Source organism: Podarcis gaigeae (assembly GCF_964106915.1).
Source record: "Podarcis gaigeae genome assembly, chromosome: 1".
Taxonomy (NCBI): domain Eukaryota; kingdom Metazoa; phylum Chordata; class Lepidosauria; order Squamata; family Lacertidae; genus Podarcis; species Podarcis gaigeae.
Window position 1 is genome coordinate 4,861,767 of NC_139678.1, and position 13,312 is coordinate 4,875,078.

The 13,312-nt window shown below is 48.7% G+C and overlaps 1 protein-coding gene across 3 annotated transcripts in view; it reads right to left on the reverse strand.

Annotated features, from left to right (window-relative positions):
- Positions 1-13,312, reverse strand: part of FRMD6 (FERM domain containing 6) — a 150,614-nt gene that overhangs the window by 31,683 nt on the left and 105,619 nt on the right. For all 3 annotated transcript variants that reach the window (XM_083734437.1, XM_083734436.1, XM_083734435.1), the window contains 3 exons: positions 9,128-9,387; positions 3,764-3,854; positions 29-108 (listed from right to left, as the gene is read on the reverse strand). In XM_083734437.1, coding sequence (XP_083590563.1) covers positions 29-108; positions 3,764-3,854; positions 9,128-9,226 — 270 coding nt within the window. In that variant the 5' untranslated portion in view covers positions 9,227-9,387. The remainder of the gene's footprint in view (positions 1-28; positions 109-3,763; positions 3,855-9,127; positions 9,388-13,312) is intronic.

Consider the following 13,312-nt stretch of genomic DNA (forward strand, 5'->3'; position numbering starts at 1 on the left):
GACGCGGAGGTGAAACCAGAGTCCTTACCTTACTCGCTTCTTTCTTCCACTCTTTCGGACAGTACTTGCAGAGCTTTTGGGACAGCTCCATATAGACGTGCTCGTTGTCTGTGCCGTGGGAAGAAATGGGAAGCTGAGATTAGACAGTAGGCCTGTTGCAAGGACTCTCCCAACGTTCCTCTAAAAAGCAGGGACAATTCGGCACCCGCAGCCAAAAAGAACCACAGTATTGAAGTTCACAAAGGCAGCATTTTAGCAGTTTATGCTGGGGAGGGCAGATTCCCCAACGAGCTGCTCTTTGTGGTAAGGTAAAGGGACCCCTGACCATTAGGTCCAGTCGTGGCCGACTCTGGGGTTGCGGCGCTCATCTCGCTTTACTGGCCGAGGGATCCGGCGTACAGCTTCCGGGTCATGTGGCCAGCATGACTAAGCCGCTTCTGGCGAACCAGAGCTACACACGGAAACACCGTTTACCTTCCCGCTGGAGCCGTACCTATTTATCTACTTGCACTTTGACGTGCTTTCAAACTGCCAGGTAGGCAGGAGCAGGGAGCGAGCAACGGGAGCTCACCCCATTGCAGGGATTCGAACCGCCAACCTTCTGATTGGCAAGTCCTAGGCTCTGTGGTTTAACCCACAGTGCCACCCGTGTCCCTTGTTCTTTGTGGTACTTACTTTCAAAATGTATTTTACAGTCTTTTGCAGTACATCTTTGCCAAGTGTTATTTTTAATATTTTTAAGTAAAAATTGATTTAATAAAAATATTTTGAAACAAAAATAAACACGTTAGCTGCAAAAGATTATTATTTTTTGCATGTTTACTTGTCCCTGATAAGAAACAACACAGGAAATGGCACAGGGACAATTAGATGCCTCTGCCCACGAGAGGTCTGCAAAATGCCTCATCCCTTTTAAGCAATATCCCAACGTCAAACTTCCTGTGCTTTGGATTTGATGCTGGTACACTGAATGCAGTACAATGCTAACCAAACTCCTCTCATGGCCAGAGATTCCCTCCTTCCTCTTCCCCTCTTGTGCAACTAACTCTCTCTCCTTTCCACTTTAGGAACCAGCCACGGTTTAGGGCAGGGGTCAGCAAACTTTTTCAGCAGGGGGCTGGTCCACTGTCCCTTAGACCTTGTGGGGGGCTGGACTATATTTTGAAAAAATATATGAATGAATTCCTATAACCCACAAATAACTCAGAGGTGCATTTTACCGTATATTTAGCTCTATAGGACGCACCAGGCCATAGGACGCACCTTGTTTTAGAGGGGGAGAACAGGGAAAAAAATTCTCTCCCTCTCTGCTCAGCGCCCCTTCAGCGAAGCGGCAGGAGAAACGGAGCCCCTTCCATTTCTCCTTCTGCTTGGCTGAAGGGGGCTGCGCAGCTCTCCCTCTCTGCTGAAGCCAGGAGAGTCTTCCTCTTCTGGTTTCAGCGAAAGGAACCTGAAGCCTGCGGAGCGCAGCCGGAACTCGCGCTGCACTCCGAAGGCTTCAGGCGGCTGTCCCTGAAGCCTGGAGAGCAAGAGGGGTTGGTGTGCACCGACCCCTCTCGCTCTCCAGGCTTCAGCGAAAGCAACGCAAAGCCTCCGGAGCGTGGAGGGAGCGCTCCCTCTGCGCTTCGGAGGCTTTGCGTTGCTATCGCTGAAGCCAAGGAGCCTGCATTCGCTCCATAGGACGCACACACATTTCCCCTCAATTTTTGAAGGGGAAAAAGTGCATCCTATGGAGTGAAAAATACAGTAAATAAAAGCACATATTCTACTCATGTAAAAACACCAGGCAGGCCCCACAAATAACCCAGAGATGCATTTTAAATAAAAGGACACATTCTAATCACGTAAAAACACGCTGATTCCTGGATCGTCCGCAGGCCAGATTGAGAAAGCGATTGGGCTGGATCCGGCCCCCGGGCCTTAGGTTGCCTACCCATGGTTTAGGGTTCCAACTGCACTCAGGTGCTAACTGTGGTTTGCCAACTCCCAACCATTATGGACTTCAACTCCCATCATCCCCAGGCAGCATGGCCAATGGCCAGGGATGATGGGAACTGTAGTCCAACAAAAGATCTGGAGGGCCACCGTTTCCCCATTCCTGAACTACAGGATTAGCCAGAAACCAGCTTCTAACAATAGCTATGGACCGTGGCTCGAGGTAACTACAGTTAGCAAATGTGATGATTCAGATCTACAGCCACACCACATCCGAAAAAGTGTGTTCTCCTTCATGGAGAGGACGTGTTACGGTGGGGGCCGACAGGACACTTCAAAGTTGTGGGGCAGGCTAATTGACCGTTGCCAATGATGCAATTGGGCTTCCCTTGTCGTTGGGAAGAAGTTAATGTTGCCATTTGTTGACTGACAGCCATAAATGCTAAAACTCCTTGCACAAGGCTAGGGCTTCCTCTTTTCGCCCGTGCATCGGATTGCCCGTCCACCCCTCCCTAGAATTAGGGTTATTCGCTTGACCTTGCTATGCCTGTCATGGGGTCGTCTGCTCTTGGGGCAGGGGCCTGGTAGGAATTTTGTCCATCTGGCTGATTGGCTGGGGCCATTTGGTTTTTGCCTACTGCGTAGCAAATCGTCACAACTTGTAAGGTTGTAGTTAGGCATTGGTTTATGGTTTGGTTGGTTGAGGGGCATGGATTGGCTGTGCCTGCCCCTCTGATGCTGCTGCTGCTGCAAGGGATTCCATTAAAAGAATCGGGGGCTGACTATTGCTTGTCCACCCTGTCAAGGGGGCTCGGGCCATTGTAAGAGCTCCTGGTTGCATTTGAGGTGGGCTGAGGGCAGGTTCCCTGCTCCGTCGCTACCCCCAAGTAAATTCCCCTTTTCTGACTTTCGCAGGCGTGCGGAATGTGAGACTGTCCCCCACAGTGGGGGCAGCTAGTTGCAACCAATGCCTAAGCAACCACTCACATGATTGTATTTTAATAAAGTTGTGGCCAAAATTATGCCAGAAACTTTAAACCTTAAATATTGGTATGATGTGTGAGTAATTGGGGTGGCCCTGGGGACCTCGACACGCAACATCCTTTACTGAGAGGCAGCGGCGTAGCGTGGGTTGTCAGCACCCGGGGCAAGGCATGTAATTTGCGCCCCCTAACCCGGGCAAGGCAAGCAATTTGTGCCCCCTAACCTGCCGCTGCTGCCAGCTTCTACTTGCTGCTGCCTGGGCTGGGGTATTTACGGTAAGGTAGCCACGGCGGCGGCGGCGGGTCCGTGTCAGGTGATCTGAGGTGAGTTGCCGCTGGCGCTGCCGCCGAAACGACGCCGCTTGCCCGGAGGAGGGCAGAGAGGCGAGGAAAATGCAACATGGCCCAGCAGCTGCAGCAGCAGCGGCGGTGGGGCTGTGAGGAGGGGCAGCCTGGCGCGCCCTCCGCGGCCCTGACGCGTGGGGACCGCGGCGAGCGCTGAGAGTCGCTGCCTGCCGGACACCTTCAGCCTGGACGCACGCACAGCTCATCGGTTCCACGAGACATGGGGCTCTGCTACAGCCTGCGCCCGAGGCTCTTTGGTGACTCCGGAGGCGGCGAGCGTGCCCCCCCCAGATGTTGCGCCCGGTGCGGCCGGCCCCCCTGCACCCCCCACTGCACGCCACTGCTGAGAGGCGCTTCCGCACATCGGCTGTGGCGGCAGAAATGTTGTGCTGAGTGCTCACTGAGCGAGGGAGCAGCCACGGGTCTAGCTGAAGATCACTGAGCAGCATGGCAGAGGTGCAGAGAGTGGAAGGAAGCCAAACACTCCTCTCGGGACTTACTCTGAATGACGCTGAGTCCGAAGAGGTGACAGTCCTTCAGCCGTAAGAGGTCACAGACCTGGACCAGTAACTCATGGCACAATATTTTGACCTACAAGGGGGAGAGGGTGGTGGAGGAAAAGGCAGTTATTTGGAGAGCGACTTATGGAGGGATGATACAGGAAGACCCATTTATTTATTTCAGGATTTGTAAGACGTCCAGCGTTCGGAGAACACCCAGGCAGCAAACAGCAAAAGAACACAAGACGTAATGCAGCATGTAAAAGCAGTTTTATAATTGTAAGACGCATGGATGCAACTGAGCTTTCAGAATAATAATAATAATAATAAATTTTTATTTATACCCCACCCTCCCCGGCCAGAGCTGGGCTCAGGGCGGCTAACACCAGTAAAATTACAATAAAAACATAATAGGGAAGGGGAAAAAACACAATTTAAAATACAGGTTAAAAATGCTATTTAAAATGCAGCCTCATTTTAAAAGTAGTCCATACAACAAAACCATAAGGGGAGGGAAGACATAAGGGTCAGACTGAGTCCAAACCAAAGGCCAGGTGGAACAGCTCTGTCTTGCAGGCCCTGCGGAAAGATGTCAAGTCCCGCATGGCCTAGTGTCTTGTGACAGAGTGTTCCACCAATTTCTGGCCAGGGCTGAAAAGGCCCTGGCCCAAGTTGAGACCAATCTAACCACCTTGCGACTTGGGACCTCCATGATGTTTTTGTTTGAAGACCATAGGGTCCTCCGTGGGACATACCAGGAGAGGCGGTCCCCTAGGTCCGAGGGTCCTAGGCTGCATAGGGCTTGAACGGTCAAAACCAGCACCTTAAACCTTACCCTGTACTCCACCGGGAGCCAGCGCAGTTGGTAAAGCACTGGATGAATGTGATCCCGCAGTGAGGACCCCGTAAGGAGTCTCGCCGCGGCATTCTGCACCCGCTGGAGTTTCTGGGTCAGCTTCAAAGGCAGTCCCGCGTAGAGTGAGTTACAATAATCAAGCCTGGAGGTGACCGTCACATGGATCACTATGGCCAAATCAAGGCTTTGCATGGACAAACAGAGGGAGGAACATGCAAGATTCCCAGACCATCCCTGAACCTTCTATCTCTCCCTCCTTGTTGTTTAGAGGGCTACACCTTTGGTTGCATCCTGATGATGATGATGATAATAATAATAATAATAATATATTATTTGTACCCCGCCCATCTGGCTGGGTTTCCCCAGCCACTATGGAAGGCTTCCACAAATACCAAAAATACACTAAGATGTCACACATTAAAAGCTTCCTTAAATAGGGCTGCCTTCAGATGTCTTCTGAATGTCAGGTAGTTGTTTATCTCTTTGACATCTGATGGGAGGGCGTTCCACAGGGCTGGTGCCACTACCGAGAAGGCCCTCTGCCTGGTTCCCTGTATCTCCACTTCTCGCAATGAGGGAACTGCCAGAAGGCCCTCGGCGCTGAACCTCAGTGTCCGGACTGGACGATGAGGGTGGAGACGCTCCTTCAGGTCTACTGGGCCGAGGCTGTTTAGGGCTTTAAAGGTAAGCACCAACACTTTGAATTGTGCTCGGCAATGTACTGGGAGCCAATGCAGGTCTTTCAATGTAGGTGATATGTGGTCTTGGCGGCTGCCCCCAGTCACCAGTAGTTTCCGGGTCACCTTCAAAGGTAGCCGCATTTAGAGTGCATTGCAGTAGTCCAAGCGGGAGATAACCAGAGCATGCACCACTCTGGCATAACTTCTTCCTCGTGTTTCTCTCTCAGAGACGAGGGGGCAGCCAGAACAGCAGGGTATAAATCATAATTTTTTAAAAAATTATTTTTACTATCTGAAAGAACCAATGGGCAGGCACCGCTGCCTTGCTCTTCTCTAGGCTACTTAGTTAGATGAGAGAGCAAGAAACCTTTTCTATCCGCAAGTTAAGTAATAAGAATTCCCATCATCCCCCAGCAGCATGGCCAAGGTTGAGGGATGATGGGAGTTGTAGTCCAATAACATCTGGGGGTTCTTGATCCCTGGGTCCGCTGCCAAGCGGAGTGTTAATCATGAAATTAACAGCAGCTACCCAGGATTTTGTTGGAAGCCGCCTAGAGTGGCTGGGGAAACTCAGATGGACGGGCTACAAATATAATAATAATAATAATAATAATAATAATAATAATAATAATTAACCATGGTTAAGGGAAATGTCGCAGAGCTACACAGAGCCACAAGGCCGTTCTCCATTACAAAGCCATCGAAAACAAGAAGGAAAATAATGATTCCAGACTAGAATAACTAGAATCTCAAATATCGTTTCCAGGCAGTTAATTGCGAAGGGGGGAAACGGCAAGATCCATCGGACCCAAGAGGGCTTCCATTTTGCTTAACCCATTGCGATTTCAACAGCTCTGTTTAGAAGCTTGAAGCACGGTAGGTAGAAAGCCGTTCCAAACATGTAGAGAGACCGTTATTTGCTCACGGTCGTCAGGCCTCGGCTTCTGCCCATTTTGCGGCAATTACGGAGGCAATGCGCAAATAAAGCTTGCAGATCCGCTGCAAAAAAATATTCTGATTTCCAGCACGGCTCTGGATGCTTTGAGGGCCCCCTCGCTTCGCCAAGAAGGCACCAAGCCAGAGACTTAATAATTGAAGAATTCAAAACAGCCGCATAAGCAACTCTCTAAAAAATGTTGCATGTAAGAAGAGAGGAAGGGGTGGAGTGGGAGAAATGGCCTGTCGGAGAAAGAAAGGGAAGGCAAACGCTCTAAAGGATCATCGCTGGGGAACTTCTAAATAGGACATCAAACTGCCAGGGGAGAGAAATTTGGTAGAGAGGTGGGCATGCAATGCAGCGATCCTTTAAATTTAAAGGAAGTTCTACTCACACAGCCAAGATAAAGAGCTTTTGGGTGAGCGGCAAGGATATAATGGGTGAAAATTGTAACTTTTCCTTTTTTTCAAGCATGAACAGCATAGGCCTCTCTGGGTCACAGGCCTTGCCGGATTTACGTAGAAGCTAAACAAGGTATAACTTAGGGCCCCACTTTCTTGGGGGCCCCCAAAAAATGTAAAGGGAAAAAAACACCTGGATGTACATTTCCAAAATATAAGATAAAGAACAAATAAAATAAAACCTACATACAGTGTTTTGTGTTGTGTAGGCTCCTGTGATGTAAGTCATGCTAGCCTGTTCCCTCAAATATCACTGGTTTGCTCCTTTCTATATATAGGGTGCCTACATTCTGCATGGACTGGTTGCATAGCAACATGGGCAAATGGCTTGAGATACCTATTAGGTCCTTAAATGATCATATAGCATATATTCAACATGAAAACAGTGACAATTTATTGTTGACAAAGGACAGCTAGACATATAAAGCACCCCATTACCTTCAGTAGCTTAGGGCCTCATCAAACCTAAATCTAGCCCTGGTCACAGGTCCAAACCCCATGAAAGAAAGGACAGGAGCAAAACTGTTATGGATAAAATTTAGAAGGCTGGCTATTGCAGAAGCCAGCCAGGAAAGGGTTGAGAGAGACAGGCCTTTTAAATTGTCAGCTCTTCATTTCGGCAGCCTAATAATTCAGGCTGGGGAAAGTCATTTTGTGTTGTTGCAATTAAACTATCAAGAGTAAGAAACTCTTTGCTTGTCTACCGGCCAGGGAGAGCCTAAACATCTATCATCTATGGTCTCTAGGTTAGACTACTGCAATGTGTTATAGGTGGGGCTGCCTTCAAAGGCGGTTTGGAAACTGCCCCACGTGAACCAACCTGGACCACATGCTCTTCATCAGAGCCCCTTCCACATGTCCCCTCTGAGGGAGGAACGGAGGGTCGCAACATGAGAACGGGTCTTCTCAGTAGTGGCCCCCATTTATGGACCGCTTGTCTCCAGGTAGGCACGTCTGGTTCCCTCACTGTCTGCTTTCAGGCGTCAGGGAAAAACATGCTTACACACCCAAGCCCTTGGAGTTTAATTCTTGGTGTATTTTTTGGGGGGTGGATATTTGGGTTTGTTCTTTTATGTACAGTGGTACCTTGGTTCTCAAACGCCTTGGTACTCAAACAACTTGAACCCAAACACTGCAAACCTGGAAGTAAGTGTTCCGGTTTGCAAACTTTTTTCGGAAGCCGAACGTGCTCCATTTTGAGTGTTACGCTTCCGATTTGAGTGTTGTGCTGAGGTCTGTCTGTTTATGCTATTCATTTTGCGCTTTTGTTTCTGCAGCTCTTTTTGTTCGTTTTTGTGACTGTGTGGAACCCAGTTCAGCTACTGATTGATTGATTGTGTGACTGCAGTACATTGTTTATTGCTTTCATTTTATGGATCAATGGTCTCGTTAGAAAGTAAAATTCATGTTAAATTGTTGTTTTAGGGGTTGTTTTTAAAAGTCTGGAACGGATTAATCCATTTTGCATTCCTTTCTATGGGATAGAGCACCTTGGTTTTGGAACGCTTTGGTTTTGGAACGGACCTCAGGAACGGATTAAGTTTGAGAACCAAGGCACCACTGTATGTTACTATTATTTTAAAGGTAAAGGTAAAGGTACCCCTGCCCGTACGGGCCAGTCTTGACAGACTCTGGGGTTGTGCGCCCATTTCACTCAAGAGGCCAGGGGCCAGCGCTGTCCGGAGACACTTCCGGGTCACGTGGCCAGCATGACATCGCTGCTCTGGCGAGCCAGAGCTGCACACGGAAACGCCGTTTACCTTCCCGCTGGTAAGCGATCCCTATTTATCTACTTGCACCCGGAGGTGCTTTCGAACTGCTAGGTTAGCAGGCGCTGGGACCGAGCAGCGGGAGCGCACCCCGCCGCAGGGATTCAAACCGCCGACCTTTCGATCGGCAAGTCCTAGGTGCTGAGGCTTTAACCCACAGCGCCACCTGCGTCCCTACTATTATTTTAGGTTGATTTTATTCTTGCTTTTAAATTTATTTATCACCTTTGCTTTTATAAATTGCTTCGAGTTCAATTTTTTTTTTGGGGGGGGGGGAGATGACTAATGACGACGACGATGGTTTTACTACCTGCCCCTCACCAGCAGGTCCCAGAGCAATTCAAAATTCAGAATGAAAAGCAGTTAAAACAGATTGCAGCGCCAGGAATAGGGTGGGCCCTGCAAACACACCTAGCTTTCAAAGCCCAGGGTAACACTGCAAATTTCCCCGCTTCCCAGAGACCTGCCAGAAGAGCCCACCTTGCTCTAGACAGTTGGACTGGGGGGGGTTAATGCCCCTAACGCACCAAGACAGTGCTTTGAGCAAGGTCACTCCGCCTAGGTCTCAGAAAGGCGGAGGGAAAGGTTGGGGGAGGCACACATTTGCGACAGGCCCCCGAGGAACAGAAGGAAAGAGGCAGCCTTGAGATGGCTCACTCACGTTTATGATGATGTTGAGGGAATGGTCGTTGGGGAGGAAAACACACACGCTGCGTCGGTCCTGCATGACTCTGTTATTGTGGAAGTTCAGTTTGTTCATCGTGTTCCGGGCCTTCCCCGTGGACGTCTGAGCGAGCCGCTTGGAGACTGCGCGGGAACCTCGGGGTCACGGCACACGGAGACCAGCAGCTCCACCTCCTCCTGCTCACCTGCGGCCCAGCAGGTTGGGCATCTGAGCATCTCTTCCCACGGGTACCATCACTTGAAAGGACGAGAAGCACACGCAACTTCAGATACTGCTGGCCACGAGAAGATGGGAGAAGAACTTCGCCATGCCCTACCCCCAGTGTTGGACTACAACTCCCATCTTCCCTGACCTCGTCCAACCACAGCTGAGAAACACTGCACCCAAACCAATAATTACGATTATTATTGCTTTAATCCCGCCTTTAAAAAGAAAAATATAGAACGCAAGAGGTGGCTTGCAACTAGGAATGGAGAGCCCTCTCAGTTTCTGTTTCCCATATCCCCAATCTTGTAAGTTTGGTTATCCACATTTACATATACCGTATTTTTCGCTCTATAAGACACACCAGACCACAAGACGCACCTAGTTTTTGGAGGAAGAGAACAAGAAAAAAAATATTCTGAATCTCAGAAGCCAGAACAGCAAGAGGGATCGCTGCGCAGTGAACGCAGCAATCCCTCTTGCTGTTCTGGCTTCAGCGATAGCTGCACAGCCTGCATTCACTCCATAAGACACACACACATTTCCCCTTACTTTTTAGGAGGGGAAAAGTGTGTCTTATAGAGCGAAAAATACGGTAAGTTTGAGATTCTCCGTTTCTTTTAAAATCCTCATGAAAATTCTTCAGCATTTCAATGTGACTGGTCAGAGGTTCGAATCCCCGCGACAGGGTGAGCTTCCGCTGCTCGGTCCCTGCTCCTGCCCACCTAGCAGTTCGAAAGCACGTCAAAGTGCAAGTAGATAAATAGGTACCGCTCCGGCGGGAAGGTAAACAGCGTTTCTGTGCGCTGCTCTGGTTCGCCAGAAGCGGCTTGGTCATGCTGGCCACATGACCCAGAAGCTGTACACCGGCTCCCTCGTCCAATAAAGCGAGATGAGCGCCGCAACCCTAGAGTTGGCCACGACTGGACCTAATGGTCAGGGGTCCCTTTGCCTTTACCAATAGACACACTTTTGCAAAGCACACTATCCCTAATAAAATAAGAAGAGCTTGGATTTGATATCCCGCCTTTCACTACCCTAAGGAGTCTCAAAGCGGCTAACATTCTCCTTTCCCTTCCTCCCCCACAACAAATGAGGTGAGTGGGGCTGAGAGACTTCAAAGAAGTGTGACTGGCCCAAGGTCACCCAGCAGCTGCATGTGGAGGAGCGGGGAAGCGAACCCGGTTCCCCAGATTACGAATCTACTGCTCTTAACCACTACACCACACTGGCTCTCTTATTATTATTTATTACCTGCCCCCTTGCCCTAAGGTACCAGGGCGCATTACAAGACTAAAAACGCAACATTGAAAGCAGCCTGAAACAACTTACAGTCGAAAAAATAAGGTGTATCCTAAAAATATACCCCTTTGTGTGCCAAACATTTGCCCCTGCTGAAATCTGTTTTTGATATATTTACCATACAGTTCTTTCAGGTGCAGAAACAAGGAAGAATGTTTTCAATGTTATAGTTATCAATGTGAGCATTTTTTCAAATGAACCTTTTAACCCATTCTATGCATTCCTCTCATCATTACTCGGCTGGAGGGCTGAGTAGCAAAATGCGCCAACGCATGAATTTTGAAAGATGGCTGTGTGTTTGGTTCATGTATCATCTCAGAAAGTGTGAATGGGGCAGAATTGGCTTCAAAGGAGAACAGGATTGAATTTCTGCCCCTGTCCTGACTCGCGACCGTTTTCTCCTCTAGTGGTGGTGGAGTCGAGAACGACAAAAATTCCCTCAACTCAGGCACACCATCACTCAGAAGAAGGCGGCCTTCGTGCCAGCGGACGGAACGAAGTTGTTACTTGCGTAAAATGTTTCTGAACTGCAATTCAGCCGAGGATTCCAGGCTGCCGGACGAAAGTACAAGAACAGTTCCCGCTGCACGCAAATGCAACGGATGAGATCATTCCCTCTCTTTGGGACACACACACACACACACACACAAGTGTGAACGAAAAAGCAGGCTAAAAACAGAGAAGCTAATGAAAGAGAAAAAAGAGGCTGCAACTATTAGTCTAAAATGCCCAGGGCAACAAGGAATAATAATAATAATAATAAAAATAAAAATAAAAATAAAAATAAATAATATTCAGGCAGGAGTTCCCCTGCCCCTCCTTACATGGAAATGACTAGTACCAAACACAAGACTTAGGGCACTTGTACCTACGGGACCGCCTCTCCTGGTTTGCCCCGCAGAGGACCTTAAGGTCCATGAATAACCATAGTTTAGAGGTCCCGGGCCCTAAGGAAGTCAGACTATCCTCCACCAGGGCCTTCTCAGTGATGGCTCCGACCTGGAGGAATGCTCTGTCCCATGAGACCAGGGCCCTGCAGGATTTAACCTCCTTCCGTCGGGCCTGTAAGACAGAGCTATTCCGCCTGGCCTTTAATTTGAATTCAGCCTGATCTTTTATTTCCCTTCTCTTCCTTCCCCCTTTTATGAAGATCACCCGCTCTGAGACCCCACAGCTAATTCTCCCCTGGCCTCCCCGCTGTGCTGGCCCAAGCAGGAGCAATTCAGCCAGCTAGCCCTGGGGATTATCTGATTGATTTTTTATTTTTATTGTTATTCATATTTTTATACTGTCTTTTATGCTGCTTTTATAATTAAGTGTTTTAAATTTGTTGTTAGCCTCCCTGAGCCCGGTTTTTGAACCAGGAAGGGCGGGGTATAAATAAAACATTATTATAATTATTATTATTATTATTAAGACATTTTGCATGGAAAGCAAATGTTGCACCACTGAGCTCTACAGCCCTTCCTCATTTTTCTTAAAGGCTTAAGCTGTTGCTCCTAGGTTCAAACTACATTCAGTCTGGCTTACTATTCATTTGCTTAGGGACATATGTCTTGTGCAGAGTTGGACCACTGGTCTATGTAGGTCAGTATTTCCAACACTGACTGGCAGCGCCTCTCCAGGGTTTCGGACAAGCGCTACCTGGAGATGCCAGCGACTGCACCCGAGACTCATACATCCCTTGAAGGATGCTGCGGCATATTTGCTTTTCTGGGAAAGAGCACATTTGGCACCTGCTCTCCCATCTCCGAAAGCTGGCGCCGCAGTCCATTCGTGTGTCCTCAATATTGCTACGAGGCCTTTTTGCCACTGGGTTCCCACCTCTGGAATTTGCAACAACCAATAACACCGTTTTAATTATCCTCTCCCCCTCCGCCACCAAAGAAAATGCCGCCACAAACGTGAACGAGGGCACCTTTTTATTAAGCGTACATTTCCCAGTTGGGTTAGTCAAGCCAGCGCCTCCTTTTCATTGAACAGAGGGGGCTCTGGATCTTTTTAATCAACTGGAAATTCATCTCCTGAAAGCCTGCAGGGCTTTCTTCCATGTGTATTAAGCGGCTGTCCAAAGGTAAGCACATTTCTCATCTCTGAACGTTAAGAGCATAAGGCGAGCCTTCCTGGATCAGGACCATCCTGTGGCCACCCAGGTGCCCGTGGGAAACCAGGGAGTAGGATTCGAACACAAGAGCAACTCTCCCCTCCTGTGGTTAATAATAATAATAATAATAATAATAATAATAATAATAATAATAATAATAATAATTTATTTATATCCCACCCATCTGGCTGGGCTTCCCCAGCCACTCTGGGCAGCTTTCAACAAAATATTAAAATACCGTAATACATCAAACATTAAAAGCTTCCCTAAACAGGGCTGCCTTCAGATTTCTTCTAAAAGTCTGGTAGTTGTTGTTCTCTTTGACATCTGGTGGGAGGGCGTTCCACAGGGCGGGTGCCACTACTGAGAAGGCCCTTCGCCTGGTTCCCTGTAACCTCACTTCTCGCAGGGAGGGAACCGCCAGAAGGCCCTCGGCGCTGGACCTCAGTGTCCGGGCAGAATGATGGGGGAGGAGACGCTCCTTCAGATATACTGGACCGAGGCCGTTTAGGGCTTTAAAAGTCAGAACCAACACTTTGAATTGTGCTCAG